The sequence below is a fragment of the Hetaerina americana genome, unplaced genomic scaffold (genome assembly GCF_022747635.1).
Source record: "Hetaerina americana unplaced genomic scaffold, ioHetAmer1.1.p SCAF_30, whole genome shotgun sequence".
NCBI lineage: Eukaryota > Metazoa > Arthropoda > Insecta > Odonata > Calopterygidae > Hetaerina > Hetaerina americana.
In genome coordinates this window covers 2,187,694-2,215,648 of record NW_027286875.1, presented here as the reverse complement: position 1 = coordinate 2,215,648, position 27,955 = coordinate 2,187,694, and the positions used below count along the sequence as shown (strand labels likewise).

The 27,955-nt window shown below is 39.8% G+C and overlaps 2 protein-coding genes across 2 annotated transcripts in view; one reads left to right on the top strand and one right to left on the bottom strand.

The window, feature by feature from the left end:
* LOC139691166 (uncharacterized) overlaps nucleotides 1–4,103 on the top strand; it is a 211,028-nt gene extending 206,925 nt beyond the window's left edge. The window contains exon 11 of the mRNA XM_071588885.1: nucleotides 79–4,103. Coding sequence (XP_071444986.1) covers nucleotides 79–3,680 — 3,602 coding nt within the window. The 3' untranslated portion in view covers nucleotides 3,681–4,103. The remainder of the gene's footprint in view (nucleotides 1–78) is intronic.
* A 13,540-nt stretch (nucleotides 4,104–17,643) lies between these two features.
* Nucleotides 17,644–27,955, bottom strand: part of LOC139691200 (GATA zinc finger domain-containing protein 14-like) — a 107,719-nt gene continuing 97,407 nt past the window's right edge. The window contains exons 2-5 of the mRNA XM_071588929.1: nucleotides 22,279–22,367; nucleotides 21,715–21,896; nucleotides 21,219–21,389; nucleotides 17,644–20,457 (exon numbers count right to left, since the gene is read on the bottom strand). Coding sequence (XP_071445030.1) covers nucleotides 18,526–20,457; nucleotides 21,219–21,389; nucleotides 21,715–21,896; nucleotides 22,279–22,300 — 2,307 coding nt within the window. The 5' untranslated portion in view covers nucleotides 22,301–22,367 and the 3' untranslated portion in view covers nucleotides 17,644–18,525. The remainder of the gene's footprint in view (nucleotides 20,458–21,218; nucleotides 21,390–21,714; nucleotides 21,897–22,278; nucleotides 22,368–27,955) is intronic.

The following is a 27,955-nucleotide window of genomic DNA, read 5'->3' as shown; positions in this document are numbered from 1 at the left end:
AATTCCTACACATTTTCACGCTTGGAATATCATTATAAAGCATTTAAATTATAGTCGTTTTTTTGACTCTTTTGACAGGTTCTGAGAATCTGGAGCTAAAAAATAAACTTCAAAAAAGAGCTACTTCACCCTCTGCCTCTGTTCAAGATGCTGCATTGGGCTCTCAGCATTGCTTTGATGAAAATCACTGTGGAAATAAATGGAGGACTGTTCCTGATTTGGATCATTATGTGTATGCAAGAAAGAAAAGAGATTTGAGCAATCCCCTTTCGGATAGGAAACGTTCCAGATTTGGATCGAGTGCCAGAACTACAACCCAAAGGCCAAATGAAAATAAGCCATCATCTTCCAGGTTCTCTCACCGAAGTTTCCCAAGTTCAAACTCAGGTTCCGTCAGACAAGAAGATTCTAGAACTGCTAGGGGTGGACAAGATAGACCTAAAAGTGCTCCATCTAGTTTTACACCAAGTCAAAGGAAGTATCAGAGAACAGGGAAAGCAGAAAGGACTACTGAAAGTGTTGAGAGAAAATCTTTTGCTTCAACTGCAACCAACAGGCCAAAGTTTGGAAGAAACAGGCAAGGACCCACTCCAACTAGCTCTACAAGTAAGCCTAGGTTTGGCAGGGGTAGAGCACCAGTGACTACAGCTGCCACCACAACCACCATTAGGCCAAGGTTTGGTAGGGGGCGAGTTGCATCATCCCTCTCAAGCACAACAAGTAGACCAGTAATTAGCAGGAATAGAGGAAGATCTTCATCTTTGACAACCACAACTCCAAGGCCAAAATTTGACAGGAGTAAAATATTTAAGATAACTACAACACCAAATAGAGGAGCTGACAGCAGCACTAATGATGGAGATAGTAAATTACCTTTAACTTTCAGACAGCACCACATTTTAGCCCTAAGTAAGACTTTGAAGCCTGCAATGGATGACAAAATGGAAGATAAGGTGGCGGTGACTGATGCATTAAATGCAACCGAGACATCAACTGAGGTGAAACCCGTGGAGAAGGAGGAGAAAGAAGATGAGGTAAATATCAATACGAGTGACAGTGAGGATGAGTATGTTGATGAGGATGAGGATGAAAGTGACGAAAATTATGTGGAAGGAGATGATGATGTGGATGCGGATTCAAAAGCAAAAGATGACAATGAGGAAAATAAAATCCCTTCCTTAAAAATTAGCGAGGATAATTCTGATGAAAAAGGTATTAAGATACTTAACATATTTCCAGTCACGTCACAAGGCACTGTTTTCAAAGCAGAGATTGGAGGTAAGGAATACCGATTTGATGGCAAGAATTGGATCAAAGTTGAGGAGGAGGATGACAAACCTTCCACAGATGAAGATGATGAAGCATACTCCGACGAATATTATGAGGAAGAAGATGATGCTGACAGTAGCAATAATTCCCAAGGTAAAAGTATAGGAGGAGGTGATGGAAAAGGAAACTCGAGGGACTCTAAATCCTCTAAGGCATCTCAGAATGAATCTCGAAAGAGTATTGATGCTAAATCAATAAATGGCAGCTCTAAAGATTCTGATGATGATGCATATGAGGATGACAGTTATGAAGATGAATGGGAGTCAGAAGAAATTGATAATTTGGACTTGGAGCAAGAAAGAGTGCCTGAAGGTGAAAGCAATGGACTCAATGATAAAAAGTATGTCAATGGAAGAGGTATAGCAAACATTGACATGACGGAACTGTCTCCTACTGGCACCACGCTCAATGTCAAACAAGACAATGAATTTGAGTTAAGTGAAACAGATGAGGATGACTTTGAGGAAACAAATAGGGCTGTGCGGAAGACTTCTTTGGGCAGGAGAAAGGACCAAACCCTTGGTGGGGGTGAAAAATTTAGAGTAGAAAATGGTAAGGATTCCTCCTCAAGAGCAGTTTTGGGCAGTATCAACGGTGATAGTGAAAAGTCTATCCGCAATGGCATGAGGATCAGGTATCCTCCAGAAGATGATGTCTATGATGATTCTGAAAGAACTGATGAAGAGGATTTTTATGAAGAAGAACCTCAGGACTCTTTACCAGGCCTGTCATCTCAGAAAGGGTTAAGCAAACCAACTAGTGAAAGTAGAATTTCCTATGATGATGATGATGATGATGAGTATGTTGATGAGTATGAAGAAACTTCAAGCAGCGGGAAGTCTGGTGTTTTTAATGCCAAACTGGAACCTGGAGGGCCTAACAGAGGATCCCTGCTTCACCTTCCCATACCAACATTTAAGAATGTCAATCATGGAGTAAGGAGTAATGCCCGGATAGGAAAAAAATCTTGGAATGATGAAGAATCCAGGGAATCCTGGGATGATGCTGAAGAAAACTACACTGAAGAGCAGGATGAGGAGTATGCAAATGAAAAGTTTCTGGACGAAGATGAGCAGTATGATGACCAAGAGGAAGGGCATGACCACACTCCCGGGGGTAAAGATAGCGAAGATGAATTATATCCTGATGAAGAGGAAGACATGAACAGAAACAGTAGAGTTAAGTATACACAACTGCAGAGAGGCAGGCCCATGGCATTGGAGGATCCAGAATATGGTGATGATGAGACTGGCTCAAGGGCACGATCAAATCAAAGCCGTGAAAAGGAGGATAAACTTACACCCCTTCCCTACTTAAGGTTTGTGGATCCAGATATAGAGGAGGAGGTTATCACGACCCCACTGCCTTCCACCCCAAATCTGTTCAGAACCATCAAACCCCGTGTGAGAACATGGAAGCAAGCTTCAGCACCAGAACCCCCACCGGTTATCCTCCCCCGTCGAACAACAACTGCCCCTGTTGTGCAGACCACTCAGCCTCCGAGGGGGCTGAGGAAAGGCAAGTTTGGGAGTCCAGGTAGGGGTCTAGGTCGCCAGAGCAGTGCCATACCAGAGAGGGCAGAGCAGCAAGTAACTCAGTCACCAAGGAGGTGGACACCCCGGCAGCAAGTTACTCAAAGTGACTCAATTGATAGCAGCAAAGGGTTTTTACCCACAAGAAGGTATAATAGTCGTGCACGTGAAGAGCAAGACCAAGCTCGGACTGCTAAGATTTCCTCTCCAAAAAGTCCAAGGTTTTATTTACCTAAATCAACTCGCCCTACTCCATCCACTGAAGTAACATCACCACCTACAGACACTACTCAGTATAGGACCAATAAACCCCGTTCAAGGACATACATGCGAAAAAGAGTAACTGATATAGTTCAGTTTTCTGAGAGCCAAGTCTCAAAGAGTAGGCACAATTTCCTTGTTCCTTATCCAGAAAATGAAAGTGAATCTGTTAACTCTTTCCAAAGTAATTCTGAGCAAAGTAGGTATGATGGTAGCAAAAGTAGAAACATTGATGGATTCCGAAACATAGATGAAAATGACTACCTTATTCCACCATCAATCCTGCCTTCGTTGGTTGATGACTCTCCCATTGCTGTGGCTCCAAATTTAGAAAGCAATAATACTTACTTTCCTTTGCCTATGACAACCTCCACACAGTCTACTCCAGAAGCTTTCTCTTGTAATGGGTTTCAGTTGTATGTTTACCATGCAGATCCTTCAAACCCTAGGCTTTTCCATTATTGCTCACATGGGTTTAGTCGTGGCCAAATCCTGGACTTCCGCTTTTCATGTGTAAAGGGGATGATTTTTAGTGAAGAAGCTCAGAGCTGTGTGTGAGAATAAAGACATCTGCCGTACAGGCAGAAAAATAGACAGTGCCATAAAAACTGAAATAGACGAGTTAATAATTGTCAGTGCCTGAAGGAAACTTGGAAGCTCCCAAGTGAAGTGAAAAAGACTGGATAACTTTTTTTGAGTGTTTGAGAGTAAAACTGTTAAGGTTTTTTTTATTTATATACTGTGCTGACAAAACTGACTTTAAGTTGTACATAATTTGACACCGGATGCGGCAAGTTTTGATTATTTTGATTGTGTATCGTGATAAATACTGAAGTGAAGTGATGAAAAGTGAGAACTTTTATTTTTAGTTCTGTTGTCTGTCACATGAACAGTATTTGTTAATGAATGGCAAGGAAGTATGCTGTTGTTAATGTTGGTGAATATGAAAAATATTCATCTACTTAGCATTGCATGTTTAATTCTAAGAGTTCATAAATATTTTGATTAAATTTTGATATTTGAAATAAATTTCTTTACTATAAGTACTTCCAATCTTAATATTACTAAATATTATTTTACCAGTTGTAAATATTTCTGCATAAAAGATAACATGGTTGCTTCATTGGATAAAACTTTCTGTCTTTCAGGCATTTTTCATCCTCATTTTACAAACATTAGAGCAGGATTGATGTTATGAGAACTTATCAGCTCTAATTAATAGATCTTTATTTATTTATAGGAAATATCCTCTGAAGTAAGCAAATGATTAGGAAATTCAGGACACTTGTTATCTACCTGCTGTCTTATGATGCAATTATTCATTTTATTAATTTAAAATTATACAGACTTTTAATAAGTAAACAGCGTGCCCTCTTAAATTAATCACCGATTGATTATTAAACTGAGGATTCAAATTTTATTTATTGATCTTTTACTTTTAAAAACATTTGTTTCTGATTTAAGAATAGGCATAAACATTTGTATTTTCTTCCAGGCTAAGAAATGTATTGTTTCTCACTCTGTCTCCATCCAAAATCTGCCGTATAATGTAGAATACCAAATAATAATATTTTCATCCACCTTTGCATTACATCTACCCTTACATTTTTTGTTGGATTAGAGTTCCAATTAGAACACATTTTAAATTTTCAATTTTAAAATTTCCCATTTGCCTGCTGCTCTTCATTCAAGTATGCCTCATTTTTTTCTGTGATACCTGAGTGGATCATTTAAACTTGAGAGTCACATTTTACTCTTTTTAGGTTCATTGAGCTGGTGCATATTCAATCAAAAAACCTCTATTTCTTATTTTATGCAAAAATTAAGAATCACAGTTGAATTTCATCTTTCCTAAGTTAAATGAGTGGGATGATATAATTCCTCAAAACAGTCAAGGTAGTGCATTATTTCATAGAACTGGACCCCGTCCAGAGATTACTATTGGAACACTAAATACAATGAATTATTAGAAAAGCATATGAATTTGGCACACTTAATCACTCCCACATGCATAATACATGTATGTGGTCATCAATGGTTTCTTCTCAAAAAAGATTACCTGAAAGCATTCTCATTTTGTTCAGTCTCTGCCCCTGAATGCATATTTAATTAACAAAGCACATTACAGGTACTCACACCCAAAACATCTTTTTTTTTAGACCAGGGGCTTTTCTGAGAATCATTTACAGAGATTTTCTATAATGATGAAATATTTTCAATTGATGTGAATAAAGTATCTTATAAAACTTTTATTAATATTACAACATCAAGGACTTTTTAAGGTTTACCGAAGTCTTTCACCCTGAAAAAATCGTGTACACTTCAGGGGTTTGCAGGATGTTATATGAAGTAGTATGCTTAAAGTGTAATAAATATATCCAAAGGAAAATCATCTGGTTTCTATCTAAGTCTATTTGAAGAGAAAAAATCCTAAAATTCAGATTGATAAGGAAATGGTAAAACTTAATTTGGGCAAAATGATGCAAATAGAAGGCAGGTACAGGTGATTAGAATTTCATGACCAATAACTTAAATCTACTACCAGGCCAAAATTTAGGATTTGAGATCTGGGAAATATACGTCTGTGAAAATGTGCGGTCCTCTCAGACAATGTCTGACAAATCATTTAAAAGTTTCTTTTAAGATGTAGCACCATCCAAAAGGATGTAAAGGTCAATTTGAGTTTGATGAGGGTTATCCTTAAATTACATAATGCCCTAAAACTGGTTCGGTGATGAGCTGGTTTACACTTAATGGCCTTTGCCAGAGCTGAAAATTGGCCAATCAAGAAGAGTTGCATTTAAACTACAACTTATATAAGGCTGTTCATATATCCCATCATTCCAGAGGGGAGATAGGAAGGGATCTGGCAAATTTTAACAAGAAAATTAGGCACAGCATAAGTTAATTTTGAGTGAAAAACAAGATTGATAAAAATACTGCATTTTCTTGCTCATTTGCCTAAAATGTCTGATGGTCAGTTGTTAAGTAAAAGCCAGGTCAGGTGTAAAGATCACAATTATTTCTAGGAGTATTTATTCAAGAATTTGTAGATTACAACCCTCCATTCTAGTTCTAGCTCCGATTGTAATTGTATCTTACCCTGATAGTCCATTTGTGTTACATCCGTCTTTGAGGTCTTGTTTTTTCTTAAATAACCTTGCAGGAACTTTTTTTCTACTATCCCTTGCATCATGTTCTTGGCAAATTTATTAGGTATCAAGGTGTATCCACTCCTGTGGATCCTGTGTTCTTCTCTATACTTCCAGGTTTCTTACTTTCCATACCATTTGATCTTTAATATTCACCTCCATGCCCATGTTTCTTAAGGCTTTTTCTCTTCTCTGGCTTGCTTTTCCATATATTTGATTGATTAAGTGGTGGGAAATGAATGTTTTTTAACAATTCTTTCCTTGCTTATAGCCACATCCTCTTTGAGTATGCTAATTGAGCACTGCACTCGATTTCCATGGAGAGTCTTCCATCCCATGACATTTTCTGAGGGATTCTATGGGAAAATTCTAAGGGATGTGCAAGATTCAATTAGTTCTAATTGCTCTCATGGTAGGATATAACCTTGCTTGAGTTTTCTTTCATACATCAGGATTTTAGTTTTGAATAATAATTATAACTGGCAATACTGATTTTAAAATTACATGGATAGTGTTTAGTGGTACATGTGATGCATATATAATAGGGGTAGTATAATTGTAAATTGTGACTCATTGCCTTGAGTGAGAGACGGTTTAGTACTAACCAGAAGTCACTTGAATTTATACTAATTTTAAGAACCCCAAAACAACAACTCATAAACAGGTTCTTGCACAATGAGGTTAGTTTATGCGTAGAACAGTTGTGTAGAGTGATATGGTGGGAGGTTAATTCAAGTAGCAGTTGTAGTTATTAGGGGAGATGACCGGCAGCAGAGGTCATTCACACCAAGAGGTATAAGTGGGTAACCTGGTAGGGGAAGGATATTCATAGAGTGGAGGAATTATGGAGAGAAACCCTGTTTTGGCATTAGCCAACTCTTAACGACATTCACCAAGGGGCTGACAATTTAATGTTCCATCTAAAGGATGGGTTACTCACTTAAAGTGCTCTCCACATAGCACCCAAAGTAGTTACAGGATACCCCAAGTAGTAATGGAATATCACTGATAAATCCTGCCACCACAGGGACTGGAACCCGGGCCCTTGCTGTGGGAAGCTAGCACATCAACCACCATACCATCCCAATCCCTGTTTAAAACAACCTGATGTTATACAGCCTATGCATTAAATTATCTGTATGTTACACTCGTAAGCTGTGTACTCAGTAATTACTTCTAACCATAGCAGTCCTGTATTAAATCAAGGGCTTTTTATTTAAAGTGTTTCCATGTAAATAAATTGTTTAATTAATTAAGCCAAGGTTAAAAAGAAAATGATCTAAGGTTCAAAATTTTTTGTAATAGTATTTTCTTTAGTAAGAACAATAAATGAAATATAATGGTTAAGTTAATGAGTAAGTAAAGAAATAATAAAATACTATTGCAGTAAAAACTGTTGAAATTTAACATATTAATAATTATCTCAGATTATTCCTGCACGTCTACTCAAAAATCAGTTTTTATGTGTGAAAACATGTTCAGGAGTCTATTCTGGTAAATTTAAGATTTTGGAAAGGTCAATTTCATCTGTATGCAAAACCAAATTACATTGGGTAGTATTTTTTGTTAACTAGGTATCTATGAGTTAAACCCCACAGTAAAGGCACTTGTTAGGAATTAATGTAAAATTGCCTGTTTTATATCACATAAGGACATAATATATGTAAATATAAATTTTGTGGAGTGACTGGAAGCTTATTGGAGGGGGATGAATTAAGGTGCCTTGTTTGGGTAGGGGAAGGGTAGAGTGATTGATGACAAGGGCATTTGACTTTTGGAGTCAGAAAGAAGATTTCATAGATCCTAAATTAAAGAGAAGAAAGGTTAAAGGGAACCGAATTAGTGGCCATCATCAACCCTCTGCCTGGGACAAGACATCCTCCCCTCCTTGAAATTTATTTTGAAACTCATTAATTCTTATGGCAATACATGGGTTTGGACTTAATAGGTTAGGGAGAGGGAAGGACCTGTCGCACTGCGTCTTTGTTACTGATGCAGATTTGGATGATTTAATACAACAGTTTCAGGTTTAAATTTGCAGAATTCCTACCTGATGATGATGTACAGCATCAAAGTCATGTCCGTGAAATATTAAATCTTTATTGTGTAAGTGTAAAGCTTCTTTTTTACCCTTATCTTGGATGATTTAGTCAACTTATTTCTTGGCTAGCTCGTTTATTCTTTTGTATGTGTTTCAAGACCAACCAAACCTTTGTATGTCTGTTGTATGCTAATATTTCATTTGTCATTTTGTTCTTCACCAATACTTTAAAACCTCAGTTGTCACATGTTCATAGATTATCACTAAGGGAAGGCTCTTAAGGGTGCTAATTTAGAATAATCACTTTCCTCTATCCCTTAAAATGGAAATCGCTGAAATTTACTCTCTAAAGTAAAAGTATCTGTCTGCTTTGAAATGACAAAGGACACCATATAGCATTTTTATATCTCGAGCATTCTCTTATCTGTACAATAATATCAGTTTGAATTGGCATGTTATGATTTTATTTCTCCATTCAAACTCCATATGCTCAGTCCACTTATCTAAATACAGGGTCTCACCCAAAAGTGGTAGGACTGATTTTTTTACAAGAATTTTATTGACGATATACTTACATCGACTTAATAATCTTCAAAGTATGCTCCTTGAGCTGCTACACACTTAGTATAACGTTGCTCCCATTCCCCTTACGCCCGCTGGAAATTTTCTTTGGGGATGGCGTTGATGACCCTCGTCGAAGCCTCTTGAACGGCCTTTATCGAGTCAAAACGTCGTCCCTTGAGCTGTCTTTTCATCAGGGGGAAGAAGAAGAAGTCCGGTGGTGCCAAATCGGGAGAATAGGGCGTGTGCGGCAACGTGGCAACGCCGTATTTATCCAGGAGCTGTCTGACGACGAGCGCGCAATGGCACGGCGCGTTGTCATGATGAAGCACCCAGCAGTTTGCGATGGCCGGTCGGACTCTTTTCACGCGTTCTCGGAGGCGGGTGAGCACCTTGTGAGGGTCTGCAATTTCTTCACTGGTTAAGCGTCGGTCTGTATTCAGCAGTGTCCTCACTCTGTCCACATTCGTGTCGGTTCTTGCCGTCGACGGCCGTCCGGAGCGATGGTCGTCTTCAACGAGCTCCCTACCCTCTTTAAATAACTTGTGCCACTCAAATACTGTGGAACGGCTTAAGGCAGTGTCCCCATAAGCCTGCTTGATCATATCGAGGGTCTCAGTTTCCGTCTTCCCGAGTTTCGCACAAAACTTTACGGAATAGCGTTGCTCTAAATTCAGATTCATTTTGTTTTTCGACGCGGCCAACATTTGCTTCACTCAAAACGATGTCCTCACTCAACGACAGCCCGCAGGCAACTAAGGTTGGTGTTGGTCTGTTGCTAAGAGCCCCCTCCACCTTACGCTGCCAGACAGACCCCCCTCCACCGCTCCGTTCGCGCCAGAGAAAATCAGTCCTACCACTTTTGGGTGCGTCCCTGTAGAATGCAAATATATTTAATCGTAAAATACTTGTACAGAGTTTTTTTAAAGTAAAGATAAAGTGACAAACCACCACTTTTACATTGGGAAAGGGTTTATTTCCATATATCACCTCCATTACTGCCCATCCAACTTCTTTTTATTATACAATATATCAACTGACATTCTAAAACTGGGTGATGCCGCAATAGCTTTGTACCTGAGTTATCTATTCAAAGTAACTTTAAATAATGATGCCTTGCCTAGTGATTGGAAAAAGGAAACATTATGCAAATTTTAAAGAAAGGGGATAAAGCAATAGCCACGAATCATAGACCGGTAAGCACAACATCATTTATTTGCAAAATAATGGAAAAAAGAATCACTGACTACATTTGGGAATGGTGAACAAGAGATATTTGGCTTTTCAAACACCAACATGGGTTTACTATTTGATACTCATGTGAAACGCAGCTTCTGGGATTAAGCCAATATATCGGCATCGCAGTAGATGAAGGAAAGGAAGTTGATGTGGTAATTGTTGATTTTTCATCAGCTTTTGATGGAGTACCTCATGATAGATTATTGTTAAAGTTGGAGTTGTTACCATTGGATTTGAGGGTAAAGCAATGGATAAAAAATTTTCTTAGAGGCAGAATTCAAAAAGTAAAACTAGCGGATGCATTTTCAAAGGAGACAAATCTTATTGCAGGAGTTTCACAAGGCAGTGTTCTAGGGCCATTACTCTTCTTATTTACATAAATGATAAACCAAATAATTTAAAATCTCTAGTGCGACTCTTTGTTGATGATTTAATTGTATACAGATGGGTAGAGCATGTAAATGACCGCGTGATACTACAGAATAACATCGACCGCCTTGGCGACTGAATTACAAATAATAATATGAGCATGTTAGCAAGAGTCAGCATATAAATTTTTCAAATGAATAGAATGCACAAAGGGATATTTACACCCTCCTCGGAGAAAGAATCCCATGTAGCAGTCATTGCAAATACGAGGGTAGGCTGAAAAGTGATGCACACATGCTTGCAGGGCGGGATTAAAAACAAAGAGCAAGATTGGGCGAAAGGTACATAAAAGTACAATTCTTAAGTTTCAGAATCATATATTTATTTTTCAACATAATTACTGTTAAAGCTAACAAATTTTTCCCAACGTGTTAAAGGTGTTTTCATTCCGTCACTGAAAAACTCTTCCGACTTTTCTCGAATCCAGGACTTGACAGCTGCCTTCACCTTATCGCCCGATGTGTAATGATTACCCTTGATGTATCTCTGGAGTTGTGGAAAAAAATAAAAATCGCAAGGCGCAAAATGGGGGGAATAAGGAGGATGTGGAATCAGTTCAAATTTCAGGTTTCGTAGAGCCTCTCCAGTTGCGCGTGGGGTGTGTGGACGAGCGTTGTCATGTTGCAAGATTATTGGCGCCAGGCTGCCTTTAGTACGACAAACTTCTTCCTTGGATATTACAATACGGTGTGCAATACGCTTTTGAGTGATTCACCTGTCATTTTGATTCAATTATTCGACGAGTTTGCAATGTTTATCATCTGTGGCAGTGATCGGACGTCCGCTGTGTTTCATCAACAATTATGGCTTTTACAGGCTCGCAGCCGCGAAATTTTACTACCCATCGATTTACAGTAGATTTATCAACAGCATTGTCACCATAAACAGCATCTAAACGACGATTAATCTCAGTTGGAGTCACTTTTTCAGTGGTTAAAAATTCGAATATACCTAGCTGTCTAACTCGCTTTGACATAGCACTAGAACACGTCTCCGTCCTTCCACTTCTCAAAATTCTCTGGATAAACGCAACGAGCTCAAACGTGTCCATGTGCATTGAGGGGAAATGTTACTTCCACGTGCCACCTGGCGCGCTTCTGAAGGTCATTTCGTTCGCGCTCTACAAGCATGTGTGCGTTACTTTTCAGCCAACCCTCGTATTTAGGCGTTTACTTAATTGGGGATCTTGGCTGGGGAGTCCAAGTAGATAATGTGATATGTAAGTTATTTAAAGTACTTCATTGGGTAATGAGAAATTTAAAAGAAAGTAGCGTAGCCACAAAAGAAAAAGCATATAAGGTACTGGTTAGCCCTATCCCAGAATACTCGCTCATAGTGGGATCCATATGAGGTGGGACTTATTAAAAAGATGGAAAAAGTTCAAAGAAAGGCAGCAAGATATCGGTTGCTTGGGAGGTACAAAAGAACGGATAGTGTTACGGAAATGTTGGATAAACTGAAATGGGAGAGTTTTAAAAAATAGAAGAAATAGGAGAAGGTTAGGTGCGATGTATAAAATTGTAAAAAAATGACGTAGCGTGGGAAGATCTGTCCTCGTTGTGTATGTATGTATGTGCATTTTAAGAGTGAGCGTTGACCAAACTTGAATGTTGCCACCAGGACAATTGCCTCATTGCAACGAGATTTATATGATAACAAAAAGTAACCTCGAGTTTAACAAACCATCTACCTTCAAATCATATCTCTAGTTTTTTAAGAGAGTTTTTCATTGCCTATTTCCCAAATGAAAACTAATCTTTTATGATGATGAAAAAACAAACCAATCGGCGAAAGAAAAAATCAAAGGCGCAGGGAATAGAAAAAGGCTTCACATAAAATCCATGTATTCTTGGACTCCGAGTTGGCAAGTTGGTTTACCCCCTTCTTCCCTTCCTACGATTACTCCACCGACCCATCCCTGCCTGCCCGGGGATCTTAGAATGACTCATTATGTATTCCTGAAAATTATCTGACTTTTAAGAATCTTTGCAATTAATTGCAAAAACAGTTCTAAAATGTATTATTATTATCTAATTTCTAAAAATACACTAATTTATTCTTCAACCATCCGTACAGGGATGAAAAATACCGAGTGGTATATGCACGCGTGAGCTCAAAAGCCAAGGGTTCCCGTGCGCCTAGGATATCTGAACTATAGTATATCTCAATCAATATTTTTCGAAAGAAATATATATTCTCTGGTACCGCTAGCTCGGTATTGATTTTTCTTTGAGAGAAAACAAAATTACGAGAAATTTTTACATTCCTCTGAATGTATTTTATTGCGAACGTTCGGGGACCATAGCATACAAATGTCAGAAAGATTGAGATTCTTCGTGGCGTCATTATACACACCGAAGAAATTTCAAAAAGGGTTTAAGCTTGGAAGGCAGTAGTGCCAAGGTCAAAACAGGAAGATGAAGACTGGACGGTGGAGGACAAATGGGTTTGCATTGGTTCATTTAGATCTTTGTGTTTGTAGTTTCATGGGTTATCTCCAGAAAATATATCTTTCGTCTTGGATACGTTTAGTTTACGGTATTAGAAGGCTTTGATGCGAACTTTGAGTGATCTTGGACAAGGCTTCAAAATACATATCCAAGCGTTGCAAAACTTCCAGTCACGATCTCATTTGCAGATTTTGAGACAGATTTGTTTTTTAAGAATCCTTGTATGTTTGGTGAACAAGTTCCTTAGCCATGTGCTTGGATAGCCAAGAATTTGCCTTCAATCATTAGAGATATTGAAACGACAGGCAATGATACCCTTAGCTAACGCGTCCACGTCTGTGGCATAATTTCCCCATCACATTTCCCTCTCATCGGTGTTTTGGGTCGACGTAATAACACGGTACTAGAAATGAAAAAAATAATCTGTATAAAAATTAAGTGTTAGATGAATATGAATCAGAAGTTTATCCTGTTAGGCAAGCGGATTTTGCATTATGATTGCGAGAGACTGTTCCCTCTTATGACGACATGAAAAATCCTCGAAAGATTTCTTCGATCATTCCTCTGGAGTCTGTGTTACTCTGGCCTTCCCTAGTCGCAGGACAAGGTCGCGTCTCTACGCGGTCAATCAAAGGACCGGTCTGATTCACTTCAGCGCATCGATTGCATCGAAGCGATCTCGTGAGCCGTAACGACCAACGATGCGTTGGCGCATGCATGCGGCTAATGCACATGACGCAGACTGAACTCCCTGTGTAGGAGTCTGACGTCACATTCACATTGATTTAATCCGCGCTCACGTTATAATAACCGCCATGCCTATTTATAACACATCGAGAGGTCTCAGCTCAAGATGAATCCCTCATGCCGGGGTTGCTCAATGCCCACAGGAGACAGCGTGTGACTCACCTTTCTCTTTCACTTTAGTTTAGGACTGCGATGCTAGGTTCAATCGCCGAATAATAAACTTTCCCACTGTGAGCTCATGCGATGTGGCAGAAATAAGTGTCAGCATTGAATGCATTCTGTTACTTTTATTCTACGATAAAAAGACCTCTATCAACTTTTTCGCCGGACTACCTTTTCTGAGTCATTGGCCATTCCATTCTCAACGCTTACATCTTTAATTAGTGCATCATATCTTGTGTATCTCATTCTTGTATGAAAATAGAATTTCAACATCGTCATAGCATTTTTCACGATGGGAATAGGCTAACAACCCGAGGGCCTCGGGTTCGTTTCCGGATGACCCCGCTGAACACCATCAACTTCACCAAAGATGTGATTTTTTTCGGCTGCAAATTCTTCCTGGGAAATCGCAAGTGTCCGAGAGAAACATAACTCTCTCTCTCTCCCACCATGAATGTGTGAATTTCATCCGCCGTAGGAACTAGTGCCAGGCTCCACTCTACTCTCACCTTTACGGTTGGTGGTAGAGGAAAAATAAAAACATGAGTGATGAGGAAATTGAAAAGAAATCTCTATTTATGAAGCTATTATTCATGAAGCTACAACTTCATGATCCAGGGTTCCAATAAGGTAAATAAGAAGAATCCTGCCCAAATATACTATGCTTTGCACATCAATTACGTAAGATACTCAAAATGACCGTCCATTAACACCGTTCTTTCTAATTCACGAAATAGTACATGCAGTCGCTTTTCCGACTCAAGAGATGCATGGACCGCCCTGTCCCATAAGTTACTTAAAGCGTTTCATGCAATCGTGCCCTTGTGGCGTAAACATATTATGTGGCCAAAAATGTATCCACCAAATGAATAATACTACCTTGATCAAAAATTTCCCGGAATTTATTCAGAAAATTAAAAATACAAGTTTATTCATCTAAATCTATATTGTCCCCTTCAAAGTAATCCCCATCGACTGCAACACACTTATGCCAGCGCTTGATCCAATCCTCGAAACATTTTTTATATTCGGTTTTCGGTATGTCCATCAGTGCTTCCTGCGATTTTTCCATTACTTCCTCTCGGCTGCTAAAACGCGTTCCCCGTAATGGTTTTTTAACTCGATTGAACAGAAAGAAGTCACAGGGAGCCAAATCAGGTGAATTCGGTGGCTGTTGGATGGTATTTGTTGCATTTTTCGTCAAAAAATTACGAATAATGATAGCACTGTGCGACGGTGCGTTATCATGGTGCAAAATCCACGAGTTTTCTGCCCACATTTCTGGTCTCTTTCGGCGAATTGCTTCACGCAAACGTCTCATAACGCCCAAATAATACTCTTTGTTTACTGTCCGGCCTTCTGGCAAAAATTCATGATGCACTACACCGTTGTAATCCATGAAAACCGTCAGCATTGCCTTCTTTTTTGACTGAAAACGACGTGGTTTTTTTGGTCTCGGCTCATTTGGTGAACGCCATTCACTTGCCTGATGTCTGGATTGCGTGTCGTACTCATAAACCCACGTCTCGTCTCCAGTAATGATCCTTTTGATGAATGTGGGATCGGATTCAGCCTCGCAAATCATGTCTTTTGCGACGTCAACACGGTCTCTTTTTTGCATGAAATTGAGGTCTTTTGGCACCAACTTTGCTGCTACACGACGGAAACCCAAATCATTAACCACAATGTCTTGGGCGGATCCATAGGCAATGTTCAAGTCCTCCGCTATTTCTCTGATGGTTAATTTGCGGTTATTGACCAACATTTCTTTTACTTTATCAATTTTTTCACCGACTTTCGATGTCGATGGTCTGCCACTGCGTTCATCATCTTCGATTGACTCACGACCACTTCTGAACCGCTCGTGCCACTGGTAAACGACCGTTTTTTTTAGAGAATCGTTGCCGAAACACTTTTCCAACATTTCCAACGTCCGTGCGCCACTAAATCCGTTTTTTACGCAAAATTTAATACAAGTTCGTTGTTGCAAATTTAAATCCATTTCTGCAATTGTAAAAAATCGCCAACACACAGAGATAGATGTACTCTTGGCTACGTAACTTTTGCAAATGTCAAGTTATGACACTAAGATTTAAAGGGATATCAACAACAGATGTACCAATTTAACAAAAAAAACAGAACTCAAATCGGAACGATGGGAGCGGCACACGGTGGTTATTCCGGGAACTTTTTGATCAAGGTAGTAGTTAGTTTTTTAAGAGAGATATTTGAAAGTATCTTATCTCTAAATGGTAACACTGGAAACAATGAAATGGATCCTTTGATTTTTTGTTAGATTTACCCTCAAATACGCCATATAGAGGGAAGTGCTTATTTTTGCAATGGTCTGTGCTAAACATCAATTCAATTTTAAGGTGAAAAACGATGAATTAGGATCAAATTTAATCAAAAGGTTTGATTTCACCATTCGTCCCATCAGCCAAACACACAATAAAGTATTTCCACCTCAATTACTCTGTCTACGTCTATAAAACGCCAATATACCTACAGAGTACCTAAAGGTATGCAGCGTAGGTCCTAAACTGCATAGGATTGTGGTTCCCTAGTTAGGTTTCTAGAATCAATGGGCAACTAAGGTTTGAGGAGGGATGGGAAAGACCTAAGCGGAAAGAGTAGCAGCATTCAACATGACACAATTTTTGTGATGAAATATTTCAATAACTTTTCATTTTTTGGATTTTTACTTCTTAGATCCTACACTGATATAATTGCGAAACTTTTCTGTTTTCCGTCACCATGAAATTGCATTACGAACTTAACCAGTGTGGCTTAACCAGAACATATCTATTTGGGGCCATCATCTGGGCTTTTGGATAATATTCCTCTGATCACTTTGGGGGACTTAGGTAAGTGAAGTGGTTATGAATAATATTCTTAATTTGAATTCACCGCTGAATTAACGTAACTATAAAGGGCACAAGGCTCACCGATGTGATCATTTATTTGGGCCCCAGGAATGCATACGATATCACAGGGAAACTAAATGTGGTCTTCGTAACGAAAATATGTCAACTTGGAAATTAATCTTATAGATTATTATGGGACCCTTCCGAATCGGCGAAAATCGCGGGTACATATTTGTGTAACCATTAACTCAATTCATTTAGTGTTTGTATCACTCAGCGGTCAACAAGACAGAGGTAAACTAGGTTCTAATCTTAATAGGGTTTATTGTTGAAATTAAATTCGTCGCGGTAGGTTTTATTCAATTGATTTGGTATCTACGATATGTGTTTTGTGAACTCTGGTCAAAAGATTAATGAATCTCTATTTTAAGGCACTTGAATTTAAGAAAACGAATGTAAATTTCTATTTTAAAAATGTGTATCTAAGTCGTAAAAAGGTAAAATGTTTTTGGTAATCAATATTCATTTTGTTTTAATACACACAGGACACCTCATGTAAGTGCAGATAAAGGTATTGTTATACAAGCAACAAAAATGCGAACTTAAAAATTAATTACAGTGCTGAAGAGAACAAAATCCCAGGTAGATTTTTAGTTATACTTTATACATATGAGATAATTTTGAATAAAGAATCATTTTTTTAAGTGCCACGCATTCAAGCTATTTACTATCATTAGAAAATAATACTTAGAAAGTTTTTCAATAAATGCAATTTCATTCAGTCATTTTTAACTTAATTCTAATACTTATACATTTTAAACTAAAGAAAAAATTTAATCCAAATTTAAATAATGATAGGCACATAAATAATGGTTGGTGACAAATATTTATTAAAAAATGTAAAAAAAACAAATGTTACACCAGCATATGTACATCTTGTAGACTATTTGTTGTTTAAGCACACATATATTGGTATTCTGACAATTACAATGTGTTCCATAAGACAACTAATAAAGGCCAACAAAGTTGCCTGGGAAATTGTAAAAGAAATCATGAAATAATATTTTACTGAAACTCGACAATTATTTGAAACTTTTTCATAAATAAGTGCAATCACAAACTGATACATTTCATTTTAGTACTTCGTTCTTCAGTGTACTAAAAGCCATTATAGCTTTAATTTTGAGCAATTTTATTTACAAATCAGTTCTTTTTTTATTACTTTCATTAAAATCGAATATCTCTGAACTATATTAAACGTTGTCACTGAACATTTGACCATCGAACAAAATGGATTCTCTCTTGATCACAATGAAATGAGAGCTCAATGTGATAATATCTTGATACCGGAAGGTGATACGACAAGAGAAAAGTCCGCTCATTTTTCTTATGGATTATCTCATCATCTTCAGCGAATCAGATGTTCCAAACAGCATTGCATTTGGCACATTTGGTAAAGGGGCATATCTGAACGTGAAGCATGGTCTAACTAGCCAATCCAATGTGGAATCGATATTTGAACCTGAGGGGGATTGCCTGAAATACTCGCTCAACTCACATAATGTCACTCGATTGAATGGAATTTTGATTAGTGGTACATATAAGCATGAAAGGAGTATGAGATGGGGAAAGATGCATTTTGCACTAAACACATTCTCGTGCGCGAGAAAAGGAACTTTGACAGCTGATCCTTTACTTGCACATCAGATGAACATGAGTAAAAAGTCATTCCAGTCTTTGTATATTTTTGGGGGTTCAGTTCCTTGGGACTGACGGGGTGACCTTGGATGCTTTGTCGGTTTTTCCAAAGTGATTTTCAGCTTCTGCCGCAAAGCCGTCGTAGTCGAAATTTTCTCCGTCATCATAGTATGCGTAGTCATATGCCTCTCCTCCCTTCTGTTGCTCGTTCTGCCCTTGTGGAATCTGTGGTTGATTGTTAGCCGCGCCCTGTGGACGAGCGGTGGTTACTGGAGCACGATTCACGAAGCCATTGTTAGCCCTGGTGCTACTTCCTGCTTGTGTTCCGGAGTTGCTGGGAATTGGATTGGAGTAGGTGTTTCCGGATTGGTAATTATTATTTCCTCGAGTCGTGGGAGCGGCTGCTGTGCTTGCTGAGAATCCAGAATTCGTCCTATCGTTTTGAGGAAATCTGTATGGGGATCTCGTTGTGAAAGCCACCGTAGTCTCGGTATTAACTCCTTGTGCCCTATTGCTTCCCCTGTCGATTGTTTGGTAAGATGCAGGCGCCTGCGTAGAGCTGAAGTAAGTCTTGGTTTGGTTTACTTGAGCCTTGTTGTTGAAACGACGGAAAGCGTTGCTGCTCTGGTATTCATCGCTGGATCCAAAGTTGGCGCTCTGAGCGGTGTTCAAGGATTCTTTTTCATCGTCAGCTGATGCCTGGTAAGGTTGAGGAGATTGAAACGTCCTCCTGTTGTTGAAAGGTTGCCTCCTGCTTGTAGGCGCAAAAGCTGTCGAAGGGAAAGAATTGGGCGCAGCGGTGGTTGAGGGGAAAGCATTGTAATTGTTTCGCTGAAAGTTGCTTGTTCTGAAAGAGGTGAAGTCTGAGCCGGTCTGGGGCGCCAATGTAGTTGAAGTCTGGGCGTTGTAGTTGTTATTGAAGTTTGCCGTGTAAGGGTTGTAATTTGTGGATTTGGAAGTGGCCGGCGAATAAGTTGTGGGGGCTAAGTTTCCATTGTTGTTGTAGTTGTTGCTGGCGAACGAGTTGTAGTTGTTTGCCTTGGATGTGGGAGGGGAGTAAGTGGTTGGTGCTGGGTTAGCGCTATCGTAGTTCTTATTTCCATTCCTGTTGAAATTGTAGTTGTTGTAATTGTTTTGGCCTGAATTGGGGGAGAATGTCGTAGGGAGTGGGCTCCTATCGTTGCTCCCAAAGGAATTTGTGTTCTGGGGTGCTGCGGTGGAGGCCACGCTCGGTCTACTTGGGGGTTTCTGGTAGTTCTGGAAGTTTCCGGAGAAGGACGGTTGGGAAGGGCTGGGGGTCGTCGAGGGACTGCTCCCGAAGGTGGTTGCGGCGGAGATGGTGGACGGGACCTTGTAATCCCTCTGTTGCTGGAAATTATAGTTCACTGGCTGCTGTGGTTGGCTTGAACCCCTGTAATCGTTGCTGAATTTTCTCGTGTTGGCCGTGGTTTCCGGGGCTGCGGATGTGGTGGAAACGAAACTGTTCCTGTTGTTACCCCCGTTTCTCTGGAAGCCGTCGTAGTTACTGGATCCGCGGTAGTTGTTGTAATTATTCCTGTAGCTCGCCGCGGTGGTCGCCTCTGGAGTGGGGACTGGAGTCGTGGAGCTGAAGTAAACCCTGCTGCTGCTACTGTAGGCGTTCTCGTCCTTGGTTGAGGATCCGCTGTAGGCTTCGTCCTTGCCTCCTCGGGTGCGGGAGAACTTGCGCAGCGCCTTCTTGGGATTATTTCGTCTCTTAGGGGTGTCATCGTAGCTCTCCTGCTCGGCCTCGAGATCAGCCGGGCTATTTGCGTTCTGTAGGCGGCGGTCTCCCGTGGCGCTGCGGATGAGGGCCTCCTCTTCGGCAGCGTTATTCGTCTCGAAATTATTCCTCGGGCCGGCCCTTCTGTTGGCGTAATATCCGCTGCCGGCGGTGCGAGGCTTGTTCGCCAGCGGAGCGCGGGTCGTGGAAGGACCAAGAGCTATGATCGGAGAGGGTGAAGCCACGATCTGGAAGTAAATGTACGGAAGCATGCCGTTTAATCATTATCGTTCTGCCGAACTCTCTTCACAGGCGATGGGATTTATGAATAAAAATATGTCTAACCGCACTTTTGGATAGAAGTGATCTATCTTAATTATTGGAAAGACGGGCAAAAGCGTTTGGCAATAACATAAAACCAAATCTGTTTGAAAGGAATCCTTAGTGTTAATTGCACAACTGTGCTTTCTTTTAAATGTTTGGGAATATATTAAATAAGTACAGTTAGCGCTACAGTTACGTATACAGTTAGCGCTAGCGAACAAAAACACGGAGAAATACATGCAAATGAAACACACGTATTCCAGATTTTCGGAGGCCAAATCGCCTTCCTCTGGAGAAAGAAGGAACTGAATTCCCGGATGAAGGTGGTTTGGCCACCAGACAATTCGGAATACGTATGAGTTTCATTTGCATGCGTTTCTCTGTGTTTTTGTTCGCTAGCGCCATCTTCTTGTCCGTTTAAATTATTTTTCCCGTCCGTGAAACTTCCCTTCAAAAAACTACATAAACATGTGTGTATATTATACATATATATATATATATATATATATATATATATATATATATATAAAATCACTCTAGAAGATGATAAATCAAGGGAAAATTGTTATTTCTTCTTATTCAATTAGTTCATTTACTCTTGCCTTCGATTTCCGCTAAGAAATTGTGGGTTCGTGAGGTTGTTTGAAGCACAATTAATATTTCGTACTTCACATTTATTTCTTACCTCAGTGAGTCTCTGATCGACATTGCCCGAGCTTCCGATTCTGTAGAGATCGAAGGAGTTTCCGTAATAGACGGCTGCTGCTTCACAGTCGATATCGAACCAATTTGCGCAGATTCTATTCTCCTGGTCGAACATTGTGTCATTGGGGCACAGGAAACGATAGTCTTGAACCTGATGAAAGAAAAAAAATATTTGACGTAACATTGAACCCATGCAAAATGATTACAAACTTGGTGATAGGAATGAAAACACATAAATGAAATTTTTCCCTTGACAGTTGGTAAAAATGTTAAATCTGAATTTAGCTTCGTTTCTTCTAAAAAGATGTAATTAAAAAAATAGTAAACGGGTAAAATATTCCAAATTGGAATCCTTAAAAAATCATTGCCATTGAAAAGCAGTAAAATTACAAACATAAATACATGGACTTCATATAGATGAAACCGAGAGCAATTTAAACAGTATAAACGAAAAAGAGGATATATTAGATACTTACGTCATTTCCTGGCATTCGAACACAGACGTGGAACATCTGGCAATCAGCTTCCGGGTCGGCGTAGTAACCACCGACGATTTTATCGCTGCAGTCGAAACTAGTTTCTGGCATATCATCGAGACTGTAATTAGGGGGTCGTCGCTGAGCTGAGACTTGCCCCAAGAAGAGGACCGCCAGGGTCACTGAAAGTAAATAATTAACGTTTTAAAGGATTATCTCCAACGCATAGGTCATTTCCACGATCTCTTTGACCGAATCAATTTATTAACTAAGATTAATTATTTGAAATATATTTTATTTAAACGGTGACTACCCTTCAATAGTTGCATTGCATGAGATGATGAAATTTAACTCATAATTAACCAAAAAGCCGCGTTAGTTATATATATCTTTACTGGGATTATTTTCATAGGATTGTTAAAGCATGTTCTCATAGGCATAAAAATATCAATTCGTGGCATTACTCATCAAAGGGAATTTTGCTTTTACCACATTGCAATATCGTATATTAAAATTTTCAAATATCAATTAAATTATGTAAGAATATAGAATGGCATTATTTACCCAAAATCTTCGTATAGGACATGATCAATCCTCTTAAATATCTTTTATTTTCAAAAACGGCTGTCAGCAGTATGTTCACTGGAACGTATCTGTAACGATAAAAGTAGAAAGTATTTTTAGATTCTTAAGTCAATTTAAACAATTCATATATAAAATTTATTATTAGGTTTTATGGAAAATATTTTATGGCCAATTCTTTGCTGTGCATGTGCGTATACATATGAATTGAAATGATTCGTGCAGGCTTCTGTTTGGAATATTATAGGCAACAATATACTTTACAATACAAAGGGCCTTTTTCTATAGCAATGCAAACATTTCTTTAAACTATCAAATATATATGATAAACCGTCAGTTTCGTTCCATAATTACGTGTTTTTGAGAACTATGGATTATGTACTTTCCCCAACATATCTATTTGCGTTTCTATCAAGAAATTTATACCAACCTATACTAATATGGATTATTAGATATTCGAACGCTCCATATATATATATATATATATATATATATATATATATATATATATATATATATGTCGATATATTCATTTACAAAAAGTTATTTTTGAATTTCTATCATACATATTTCTGTTAACCACTGCACCAAAATAAGGCTTGTTATTCCTAACCACAATTTGCAGCAGTTTGATAGGTGATTCAGATTCCAAACCTGTCTGGAAACATTATTTGTAAAATTATATTTGACTAATAGCACTCAACAAAGGAAATAAGGATAAAAGAAATCGCCACACGTCAAAGCATCCCATCATGAAATCTATGTTTTAAGTTTTTCACTCAAGTTTTGTACATATTTGGGCGAACGTCAGAACGTAAAAGAAAACGTTTAAGATTAATGTAAAACGCTTAGTTGGAGGAAATGTCATACTCAAATGATGTTTAGCTAATGCCTTGGGAATCACTGAAAATTGCTTTCGCTTTAAACGTAAAATGTCCCCGATTCGTAATGTCACGAGGTTATCTGGAAGGGGTGGTCCAAAAAGTCATATGCTGGACGGGATGAGAAGAGCGTTTAAGTATTTCACAAATGCAAATTGATACGTTGCTTAACTCGGTTTCGCAATGGAGCATCAACTCAATCAAAAAAACAATGGGCGTTAAGAATAAGCACTCGATGAAAAACCGGGTAAAAATCAGAAAAGAGTCAACGACGAAGTGACACGAATTTTTTAAGAGCATTATGAAGTTCGAAACTATTGCGTTTAAAGTGTCTACACCCTCAGGTTTGGGCAAGAGAGCGAGAGAAGATGGTTTCGATTTATAGTCGTTACTCAAAAACCGTTCGCAAATTGCTGAGCAGCGAAAGCCTTAATCCTAAACTCTTGCACAACGGAAAATGTCACCAGGAAAGAAGCTCACATTCCCCCTATAATGGAATCCACAACCAAGTCATAACCTCCAGAATGCTGCAATCGTTCGAGAAAGCGGTTTTATGGATAATGCCATGTCAAGTGATCATTACACTAGTATTGGTTAATAATAAAGCGTCGTTTCACTTTTAATTGAAACTGTTTAATGACGAAAATTGTGGTTGTTGTTTTAAGCCAAATTTTAATTAGACTATTAATATCCTTAATGGAAATTTTAAGTCTGATTGAAGATAAAATTCATCGGCTACGGTAGCATGCTATGTCAATAGTTTTGTAGGTGTTTGAAGCATAACCATGTTTTCGGGCAAGATGACTTAATTGCGTTTGCCTCTAATGTAGAACGCTTTTAGGGGCACTTAGAGCGCGGCCTCGTAACTTCTTCATTTAATTACGAGTTAATTTCTCTCGTATATTCATTAGCAAAATACCTTAAAGGATTACGTTCCCGGAGTTGAGTTCGTTAATATTGGCGCCTTACGTTGACAGGGTATTTCCTGCTTCGTGCATGAAAGTTTGGTATATTTATCCTTTTATAACGTTCGCGAAATACTCAATAAAGGATGAAAAATTATGAAGTTCTATCAATATTTTATTTTCAAAGAAACTTATTTCTATTTTTCGTGCATTATTTTGATCGCATTTAACCACAATGATATTAGATAAAAAAAGAGAATATTAATTAACCTACATTATCGCCGCCTAAGTGCGTGAATGTACGCACACACGCACACACATCGTACTCGAACGAGCATTCGTATATGCATTTGAACTTTCATTTACGCCAGCAAGAATATTATGAATCTTCCAACATTTGGTAAATGAGATTATTTTTTCTCTTTTAACGTTCCAATCAGTCATTTGACTCCTTTTAGACACCGCAAAATTTGATTTACGACGGAAGTGAAGATTTATAGGAATCGATTCCGACGGTAACGGATGCCTCGAATGCCTTTGGCAGCCCAAACGGTACATATTAATTGTAGATGGGATTACTGAACTCGAAGTTTTAAAAAAAACAAAAAAGCAAGATGAATCAGTGCACATTTTGGGACTGAAATATCTTTTCAACGAATCCGATATACCAAAGTATTCATTTTGAACGCCTTTAGATCGAAGGAGAAGTCGTGAAATCGTTTCGATTGCAAAACATTTCGGCGATACACACTACCACCACGATTTCAAAGTAAACATGACTAGTAAAGTTGATGACAAAAATATCCGAATGCATACCACGAACCAGCACACCTTGAGGTGATCAAAATATTAGTAAATCATGCGAGAGTTCACATTCCTCACGGGAATGAGGTCGGGGAAAGGAGCAAGTAGGGTCGAGAGCCCGGAAAGAGGTGGGATCACTTGACACGCGCGGGCAAAGCACCCCTTACGAGGAGGTAAACAACGCAACTGTCCCGCTGCTCCGCATCGTCGCTCACAAAATAACAACCCATCCCACACTCACGCCTCTTCATCCCAAAACCCCTCTTCTTCGTCGTGATGTGTTGACTGTCACCTCTGGCAACCGCGTACTGAACCCCCCCCTCTCCACCCCCCACACCCCGCAACTCCTAAGACATCTCCTCCCGCCTGCCTCCTTCATCTCACCGCTTTCTCCAGACGACGGTAAACGAAGGAGAGGAGACGTGGGGGGTGGGGGCTCCCTGTTAAGATAACAGGCAGTGATGAGGCGGAGGGGGACAGGCGGAAGGGTGAGTCCCGGCGATGGCTCTCCTTTCGCCGGGGAACCACAGCCGCTGTCTCCTCCTCCAAACACTTTCCCTTTCCTCCCGGCCCGAGGCGCCTCTTGAGCCCTTGAGCTAGCACCGTGATTCCCATCCCGAAAGCGTCTCTTCCTCTCCTCATCCTGGTTTTATTCACTCCGCCCGTCGTCCGAGCCCTGTTACCCCTCCCGCCTCCGCCCGCCACCCTCGGACCGGCTACAGAACGCAGAAAGGGTACCCTCATGCAAGTCCTCATTTTGCCCCTAATAGGACTTGATACACCTTTAGGGTTCCCCTCCCCCCGTCTACCCTACACTACTCACATTTCAGGACGGGAGGGAGATGGGGGTGACAGGGAAACGGGTGGAAACGAGCTTAGGGAAGATGATATACTACACTCACAAGGAAAGCGGGTAAGGGGCACTCAAAAATGTTTAATTACGGATGATTTTTCAGGACGAGACGGGAAATGCTTCATGGATGAGGCTCCACCATAAGAGTCAGCTCCCACGGGCTTAGCTTAGTGAGATTATTCCGTGATAAATCGAAAGAATTTTTTAATATATCGCACGCGGTTTGACTCATTGAGGGTGGAATGGAGGGCATAATTACCCCCACTGGGATTTTCGCAAGCCTCAGCCAAAATTACCCTTGTAATCTCGCCATTTGTGTTGAGAGCGTTGAATTTTCTACGAGCGTAATTAATTAATTGCATATTATATTACTTAATTGCCTGTATTCGTAGTCTTCCCTTAAAATGTATAAGAAAGCAAGATTTTTCTCTTGAGATTAAAAAGAGCAGCTAGACTGTGATGTATGCCTATTACAAGAATACATCACATTCATTATTCCACCGATCAGGGGAACTTACTGTAATTTATTTTGCTACCACAAAAATTCCTTTTCGTAAATGATTTCATTTTTTCGCCAAGTAGCCAAATTCATATCAACTTTCTTTAATAGATAGCAAAATTCTTTTCACTATCGATTTTTACTGATTTACATTTTCTTATTAATGCCATTATTAAGTTAAACAAGAATGCGTTGATTATGTAATTTATTTTTAATTCACCATTAAAATGATCACTCCATGGATGACAATTGCCCGTTCATGGCTGCATTTTTCCATTAACCACTAACATGACTGCCAGCTCACTGCGTCACCGTCAAAGGCACAGGAAAGGGTTAGAAAATTTTGAGGAGCGTTCAGAGCCCCTAGGGATCGAGAGTTTTCTGGGGCATTGAAGAATAAAGTAAGGTTTTCACCACCAAAAGTGTCAAGGCGCAATAGCACAGCAAAGCACCGTGACCCCGGCGCCTAATTTTTTGATATTGGGGAGGTGCTGTGCAAAATCGTTTGCCAAAATAAAACGGCAAAACATTTCAGCCGTCAGAACGGGAATGGGACGCGAAGTGCCTCCGTTTTTCGAGCCCGGTGGAAAACCCTGGTGATAAAAGAAAATAATGAAAAACACTCCCACCAACGTTCTTTCATTCTCGCATAGCCCTCTTAACCTTACCCCCCACCCCCTAAATCCTCCTCCTCCTCAATCGAGCAGAGCCGTTTTCATTTATTTATGCGGCCGCGTGGGACTTAAATTTCTCTCTCTCTTATCCTCCCCCTCATTCACTCCGCTCACCCCGACCCCACAGATCGAACGCAGAATGGAGCGCTAAAAATTAAACGGGGGACTCGGAGCGAACGCCGAAAAGTTTTGCCGCGTTCTCATCATTCACTCCCGGCGGAAAACGCTCGCGCGAAACAGGTGCTCCCTCATAAGTAATTGTTTCCAATTTGGAGGTTTGACAAAAACGACTGTCACTCCCATTCCGTGCCTCCACTCCTTTTCCACGTCCTCCACTCTCTTTTCGGTGTACGGGGGGGGGGAGGAGGAGAGGGGTTTGAGCTCCAACTCCTCCCTCCGCTCACCACATCCCCCGTGGCCCTGGACTCTTTTTGCCTTTCGTGTGGGGGATGGCGGAGGGTAGATTTGTGGAAGCGACCTCTCCTTCCGCCCTCCTACATCTTAACTCGGCGGATCGAAGGACGGGCGTTACGTCAGTTTGCCTAGGTCGGATTTGACGTAGTTCGGTGGTGTTACCATGCGGTCGACGCGGATATGCCACCCACACTTATTGATTGCACTGGTTCCGCCCACTGCCTCGTGCCCTCGTGGCCCAGTCCATTCCTCTTCGGTCAAAACGCCTCCCCGAATGATATCGCGATAAAAATATGCGATGGGCTGAACAATCAATTGAGCGAAGGGAGGGAAATGGGACAGGAAAATCTTGGCCCCGATCGCCATCATTCCCTTGCATCTATTTCGTCAAAGGAGCACAAATTGGACCGTGATAGACTGCAATTGATTAAGCGCCAAAAACGGTTTTGGAGTGAAGTCAATTGACGCAAAATTCTTTCTTTTGAAACGTTCGTTGAATGCCGTTCAGTTGAAGTCCATTTCTTATATGTACATTTACACCGCGTCAGAAAAGCTGGTATTGTGCTTCATCCACACTTCTTCCGAATCTTAGATATCGCCCAAATTAATCAAATAAGTGATGTTGACGA